Source organism: Crocodylus porosus, unplaced genomic scaffold, assembly GCF_001723895.1.
Source record: "Crocodylus porosus isolate Cpor-Errol unplaced genomic scaffold, CroPor_comp1, whole genome shotgun sequence".
NCBI lineage: Eukaryota > Metazoa > Chordata > Crocodylia > Crocodylidae > Crocodylus > Crocodylus porosus.
Window position 1 is genome coordinate 124,613,529 of NW_017728931.1, and position 8,002 is coordinate 124,621,530.

The following is an 8,002-nucleotide window of genomic DNA, read 5'->3' on the forward strand; positions in this document are numbered from 1 at the left end:
CCATGCCACCAGCAGTATGAGGAGTAACAGATTGGGGGGTGGGAGGGGATGGCTGCGCTGCCCTGACCCTCATTAGCCTCTTGCAAACTGGACTACAGCTCTATCCTGCCACCATGACCTGGCTGCTGCTCCCCTCAGGCCACGACTCTACACCAGAGATCAAGGGACTTCTGTGAATGAACTTGTTTGAAATAGAGCGTATCTTTTAGAAAATTGTCCAGCGCTTATTCTCCAACCATGGAGAATCAACCACAGCTCCCTGGTAAGTCTTTTCAGTGGGTAATTACCTTCCCTAATAAAAAGGAAATTTGCGTCATATTTCTAATCTGGGTCTGTTGTGCTTCAGCTACCAGCAGTAGGTTCTTATTATGTATAAACTACTAGATTGAAGATTTTAATCAAATTTGGTCCCCATGCAGGTACTTACAGTGTGATCAAGTTTCCCCCTTCATTTTCACTGTGACTAACTCCATAGATTGTGCTGCTTGTCTTTCATTACATTGCATTTCCCCCCAAAAATTTCTGATCGTTTTTGTGGGTCTTTTGAGCCCTCAATTTTTCAGTCTTCTCTTTGAATTGTGGATTTTGGAACTGAACACACTGTCCTGGTAGCAGTTGCACAGATGGAAAACAGAATACTAGAAAATAGCATTGGAAGGGACTTGGAGAGGTCATCTATTCCATCTCCCTGCCCAGAGGCAGGATCAACTGTATGTAAACTATTCCTTACAAATAGTTGTCTAACCTTTGCTTAAAATCTCCAGTAATTCAGATTTCAGTCTTCTAGTTAATATTTTTTCAGTGATTTAACTTTCCTTACATGTAGAAAGCTTTTTGCAATGTCTGTCTTAAATGTTTCATGTTGTAATTTAGGCCTGTTACTCTTTGCCCTATCTCTAGAGAGCATGGAGAAGAGTTTATAACCTTTTTCTTTTCAGTAACCGTTTACATGTTGAGAGACTTAGCATGCTCCTTTTGTCTTCTCTCTTTTCTGAGCCAATTCTTATGATCTTTCCTCATGGGATATGTTTTATTAAACCTCTGATAACCTTTATTGCTCTCCTCCTGTTGGACTTTTGCCAGTTGGTTCGTATTTTTACAGGAGCAAACTGAATGCAGTATTCCAGGTGAGGTTATAAAAGTGTGAGGTAGAGAAGGATGATTATTTCATCTATTGTACATATGTGCTCCATTTATACATCTCAGCGTGGTGTTTAATTTCTTCCACTGCATGATGCTCTTGGCTTATTTTTAGTTTGTTTCACTATAAATCCAGATCCTTTTCTGCAGAACTCCTCCATGTGTACCTGCCATCCCTAATTTTAGGATTGTGAAAAAGTAGGGCTGGAAAGGAGTTCATGACATCTAGTTTAGCCCCCTGCTCAAGGGAGGATTTATCCCTGATTAAGCCACCCTAGCCAAGTGCTTGCCTGGCATGCTCTTGAAGGGGAGGTTCTACAACTTTTTTAGGTAGCCTGTTCGATGCTTAACCACCTTCATAGTAAGAAAGTTCTTCCCAATCTTCAACCTAAGCTTCCTGTGCTGCAGTTTGAGACCATTGTTCCTAGTTTGTTTCTCATGGTCATAGAGAATAGTCTGTCTCTATATAACCACCCTTCAGGTGATCGGGTATTTGAAGCCTCTTAACAGTCTTCTTTTCTCCAAATTTAAATAATCCTAGTTAGGGGCTGGAAGGGACCTAGCAGATCATGGGGTCCAGCCCTCCCACTCTAGGCAGGAAGACAACTGGGGTCAAGTGACCCCAGCGAGGTGACTGTCCAGTCTCCTTTTGAAAACCTCCAGGGTAAGTGACTGCACCACTTCTGGAGGGAGTCTATTCCACAGTCTGGACACCCTGACTATGAAAGAGTTTTTTTTCTGGTATTAAGCCTGAAGTGGCCTTCCAGGAGTTTGTATCCATTGGTCCTGGTCTTCCCCAGGGGTGCCTTAGTGAACAATTGTTCACCGAGCTCCTGATGCACTCCTTTGATATAGCAGTAAGCTGCTATCAAATCCCCTCTCAACCTTCTCTTCTTTAGGCTAAAGAGGCCCAGGTCCCTCAGCTTTTCCTTGTATGGCTTGTCTTGCAAGTCCCTGATCATACAAGTGGCTCTTCTCTGGACCCTCTCAAGTTTTTTCCATGTCCTTATTGAAGTGCAGCACCCAGAACTGGATGCAGTGCTCCAACTGTGGTCTCACCAGCACTGAGTACAGCGGGACTATCACTTCCTTAGTTTTACAAGAGATGCATTGGTTGATGTATGCCAGTATGTTGTTTGCCCTGCTGGCCACTGCATTGCATTGACGGCTCATGTTCATGCAATAGTCAATCATTTCTCCTAGGTTCCTTTCAGCCGTGGTGCAGGTCAGGCTGTCGCCTCTGAGCCTGTATGTATGTTGAGGGTTGTTTGCCCCCAGATGGGAGTACCTTACACTTGGAAGTGTTAAACTTCATCTGGCTCCAGTCTGCTCAACTCTTGAGCCTGTCCATGAACTTGGCCAGTGAGCTTTTTCACTCCCTCATCCAAATCATTGATAAAGATGTTGAAAAGCACCGGTCCAAGCATGGACCCTGGAGATGCACCACTGGCCGCTTAGCGCCAAGACAACACAGATTTGTTCGTGGGAACTCTCTGGTTCCTACCCAGTAGCCAGTTTCCCACCCACTGAACCATTAAGCAGCTGAGCCTACAATTTTCCAGTTTTCCCTCAAGGATATCGTGGGATACTAGATAAAAAGCCTTTCGGAAGTTTAGGTATATAACGTCTACCTTGTCTTCCATGTCCAGGTGGCGAAAGACCTGGTTCTAGAAGGAGAGGAGAGTGGTAAGACAGGCTTTCCTCACATTTTCCAGCCCTCGATTAATTTTTGTCACTCTTCATTGGACTCTTACCAGTTCACAACTTAAAACATGGGACCCAAAACTGGACTGAGTACTCCAGGTGAGGCCTCACACATTGCTGAATAGTGGAAGATTTACTTCCCTAGGTTTTGCAAGAAACATTTTCCTGTTGGGTTTTTTTGGGGGACGGCGGGGGAGGAGGAGGCACATGAATATTTCTTAATAAATATAGTACTTGTCCTCATTGAATTTAATCCAGTATAATTTGGACCTTTTTTTCCAATTTGTTTTTGCACAGAGGAAGCTGAAGGTGGAATTTTCCACCTATTATTTTCTGCCTATGGGGACTTTTAACTGTCTTTAGTATTCCCTGAGCCTGAGGAAGGGTGCGTGTACCCAGAAGCTTGCAGAACAAAATAATTTTTTTGCCGTTTCTGAGTTGGGCTAATAAAAGGTATAATCTCTGAACCAAGAATGCTAGAGTTTTGCATTTCTCTTTGCCCTGTATGAGTTCTCAAAGAACATGCACTTCTGAGATTTCTTCAACCAATTCCCCGCATGCTCCAAGATGAAGTTCACGAGGTCCAGCTGATGTGAAAACAACTTTTATTTCCATAGTCACTACCCTGCCTATCTAGTCTGAGTTCTTAGACCCTTTTGCTAATTGTGTTAACTTTGGTCAGAGGCTTAACCTTTTTACTGAAGACCAAAACAAAAAAAGATTTAAGTACTTTAACCTTCTTCATGTTGTCTGTTGTTAGCTTTCCCTCCCTGTTAATTAGTGGACCAGTGTCTCCTTGGACTTTCTCTTAATGTTACAAGCTTAACAACATGCTTTTATGTTACCTTATGTTTTCTTAGTTGTCTCTCATCTTGTGCTTTGGCCTTTTGATTTTTGTCCCTGCATACCTGTGCTGTTTCCATTATAGTCAGCCTTAACAATTTGACCTACTTTCCACTTGTACCATTCCTTCTTCAGTTTCAGGTCATTGAATAGCTCATGATTTAGTCAAGTTGATCTCTCTCCCCCTCTCTCTGTCCCTCATAATGACTCTGTCATTTCATGATTACTGTCATTCCAGTTGTCTGCTTCCTTTTCTTTTTCAGCTGCTTTCTCCCTGGTGACCAGAATCAAGTCTAGAAATATCTCCTTTCCTAGCTTCCTTTTCCACACCCTGTATGGCATAGTTGTCCATTACATATTCCAAAAAATGTCTTGGACAGCAGATGTGAGGGTAAAGTCCTCCAGAGGAAATGTATCTTTTCCCAGTTGATATTCAAGGATCATGTTAGCCTTTTTGGGGTACAGCTTCACTCTGGGAGTTCTGTCTTCACTTCTAAGTCCCTCTTTCAGAAACCTCGGTGAAAGCTAACTGTGGAATCCAGTAGTTGCTGATTAACATTGAACCAAGTTTAGCTCATAAGTGTCCTTTTGACTTCAAAGTCATCCTGAGATACCAATGACCTGCAACATATGAATTATGAAGTAGAGTTTATTAGCATAACTGATTTAGCATAGCTTTTAAAAGCTCTGTGCACTAATAGGAACTGTTTCTTCATCGCCATCACTGGAGGTAAACAAGAAATTTTACCCCATGGCAAAACAGGTACAAACTGGGGTTTTTTTGTCCTCATGGCTGCTGTGGCCCAGTCTTACAGCCCACTGGGGTGGGGGGGTCAGAAGGGAGAAGGCTGCCAGCATGACAGGGAGGAGCCAAGAAGGCAGCTGCTTTCCCAGCCTATCTTTCCCCCCAACCTTTTCCACTGTTTGGCTGCCCATCATGTGGCCACGCACCTCTCCTCCAGTTAGCAGTGAGGAGAGGGCCATGCTGGCCCTTTGACCAGAGGCATGGGGGCTGCCTGCCATGATAAGCCCACAAAAATGGCAGCCTGCTCTACAATTGGCTTGTAAAATCTGCTGCCTGTCTCCTAGATTTCTGTTGGTCCCTAATTATCAGTGTTGTTTGAGCACCAATCGGGTTTTTTTCTCCCCACGCCATTTTATTCGCTTCTGCTACCACGCTCATTACTGCAGACCATCATTGTAAAGGGTACTGTCCAGGTTGAAATGACTCCTGCCTCTCAGGTACAAGGATTAGTTTATTGGCTTTCTGAGGAGGAAAAAGAAATGTGAATGCTGAATATATTTGAACTGAAAATTACTAATAGGAAACTGTGATGAAAGTTTGAGAGTCTCTGTTCACAGTAAAATGCTTCAAATTGCGTTCAGTGTGATTGGAATAATTTCCACAATGACAGTCTCAGCAGACTGTTGTTTTACAACTAATCTATATTTTTTGGGTTGGGAGCCATGAAAAAACTTTTATCTTACTGTGTTTGGAGACCTTGTACGTCTTTGGTTTTCTTCAGTTTTGATCTGGATGTAGCATTGAGATTTAAGCATGTAGCTTACCAAGTTTTGGCAAGCTGTTGAGCGCCACATGGGTAGCCCTGCCCCCGGGTTGCCATCTTGGGATGGGAAGTACCACCTCCTAACCCCTGACCTTTGCAACCAGAAGTCCCTTCCTTTGCCCCCAGAAGTAGTCCTTTCAGCAAGGCGTTTTGCCATCTCAGAACCAGAAAAATACCAAATTATATTCTAAAATCAAACATCTACAACATTCTTTAATTTTGATTCCAGAAAATCTTTTTGTCCCATCCCAGTGCCTAGCTGCAGGGGGTGGCATTGTACAGGGCCAGCTCCACCCTGGCCCATAGCACACAGCTCCCGTGCTCCTTATCCAGTCCCCAGCCACACATGGTAGCATTGTGCAGGGCTAGCCTGACCCAGCCCTGCAGCATGCAAGGCCAGCCCAGCCTGGCTCTATAATGCATGGCTCTCTGCGGTCCCATCTCCTTTCCCCCAGTGGGAGTCCCTAGCCCCAGCCTGGTGGGACCTGTATCTGAATTCCCACTCATGTAGGCAGGGAGGGGTAGGAACAGCCATGAGGATGCTAGGAAGAGGCTTCTAGTCTCTAGCATCCCTTGGCTGGGGGTGGGTCAGGCCAGGCTGGTGTGGGGGAGCGCTTGCTTAGCAACTAGAGCCACACCTTCTGTATGGAGACAGGGCTTAGGGAGCAGCCTCGTGAGCTGGATAGAATTGCCTGGAGGGCTAGATGTGGGTTGTATTTTGCCTACCCGTTCACTAGGTGGTTTTACCTTTATTTATTTTTAACTTGCTGTATGTTGGCTTGTGCTTTACTTAGTGAAATTTTTTTTTTAATCGTGTCTTGATTCATAATTTCTGTTGTTCAAGTAGTGGTTCTCTTTCAAGTTTCAAAATGAACTGAAAAAGTAACAACACTGGTCAATTTTTCACCTTTGACTATCTCTTATTCCAAATCTTAAAGTGCTTCAAGTTGTCTAGCTAGAGGGTCTTGTGCCTCTGCTCAGGGTCAGATCAGTCACTGTATATAAGGTCAGGAAGTAATTTTACCCTATGGTAATGTTTGTGTGGGCTGTGGTGGGGTTTTGCCTTCCTCTGTAGTAGGGGGCATACCTGGGACCTCATTTACCTGATCCAATGAAGGCCAGCAGCTGTTGGCTGCCAGCCAACCAATTTGAAATGCATCACTGGTTGCTAGGTAGACTGGCAGGGTCTCTAGCCCCTTCCTAGTTATGATGGCATTGCTTAGAACAATAGGGAGTTTAAGCCCTCACCCAGTCATGAGGCCAGTCGTGTAGGCAGAGGGAGCAGGTTTCCCTGTCCCTCAGGAATGTATCCAGCTCATGTTACAACTCGGGGTTACCTGAAGCCAGTGGGGTCAGGGGTGTCTGCTGTCTGCAGTGACCGTGGTAACCAAATTGTCAGATTGGTCACTCTCCTGATAGAGTCTGGGGAGAGATGGAGATGGCAGTATGCCACAAGGTGCATGCTTGTGGCAAGATGCATAGCTTTTTCCTTGCTCTTCCATATACAGGAGCAAAAAAATGACGGTTGCATCTAGGACAAAAAGAAGTATTAGACTTGCCTCTAAGCTATGCTATTCAAAATCATTACTGTTTTTGAAATTCAAGAACAGTAAAATCTTTGAGATGAACCCCTTTTGATGGGGTTAAGTCCTGTACAATTCTAGCATAGGTTCTTAGTGCTACTGGAGCTAAACAAAGTCCTGGTACCTTTGAATCCACAAACATTAAATTCCACTCAACATAAATGCTCGACTTGTACTGAAAGAGCCTTGCAAGCATATTCCTATGAATTTGATACTTCCTCATCTTGCACCAAAGGGATAAAATAGCCTAATAAAGAGCTCTGTCCTTTCAAGTTACAAGTGCTAGACAGCAACAGAAAAGTCTGTGCTTGGAACAGGTTTTAGACTGACTTGTCTTCCCATACGAATTTCTACTACAGTAAAAGAAAGTCAGTGTACATGGACTTCCGTTTCTCTTTCATGTCTGTCTTTGAGCTATAAAGTAGATCTTATGGCTGCTTATATTCTACTAGAATCTTAAAATTCAGTATAAAAGATTTTGCAGCTGCCAGGCCTGGTGGGAATGTTAGTTTTCAGTAACTCAGCAGTAGTGACAAACATAACACCTGAGTTTTCAAGCATCCTTCAAGTTTAACATATGAGCCTGATGAAGTTTTAAAGTATTTTTATGGTACAGTTTTTGGTATGGGCATGTATGAAGGAAAAGGCAGATTCTAACCTATTTGGGTTTTTTTTCTTTCTTTTTGTTTTGTTTGTTTTTTTGTTTTTTGGTCCATTTTTATTGTCAAATGCATTTGAACTGTGAGCTAGAGAGGTGGTGCAATCTTTGTCCCTGGAAATCTTCAAGAGGAGGTTAGACTGACTTTTAGTTGGTATGTTTTAGTTGGGGATGATCATGGCTTGAGCAAAGGGTCGGACTTAAGATGACTTCATGAGGTCCCTTCTGGCCCTACTTTCTTATGTTTCTGTGAAATTAAATCTATTTACAAATGAAGTATAATCATAGCATGAAGTATTGAATTCTGATGACAGGAATAGAGCCGTACTGAATTCAAAGATTTTTTTTTTTTTTACAGTTCTAGAATAATAGTTAGAAAATGTAGGACTGTCAGTTATGTTTATAGTTATCTGACTCAGTGTTTTAGAGGGTTAGATGTCATCAGGCTCCCTCAGTTTGGATAGTCGGTGCACATGCTGTCAGGATCATAGGTGACATGGGGCCGG

At 43.3% G+C, this 8,002-nt stretch overlaps 1 protein-coding gene across 1 annotated transcript in view; it reads left to right on the top strand.

The window, feature by feature from the left end:
* The first annotated feature begins 237 nt into the window (after positions 1-237).
* Positions 238-8,002, top strand: part of RSBN1L (round spermatid basic protein 1 like) — a 49,931-nt gene continuing 42,166 nt past the window's right edge. Inside the window, exons 1-2 of the mRNA XM_019543972.1 lie at positions 238-262; positions 5,485-5,523. Of these exons, the coding sequence (XP_019399517.1) occupies positions 238-262; positions 5,485-5,523 (64 nt within the window). The remainder of the gene's footprint in view (positions 263-5,484; positions 5,524-8,002) is intronic.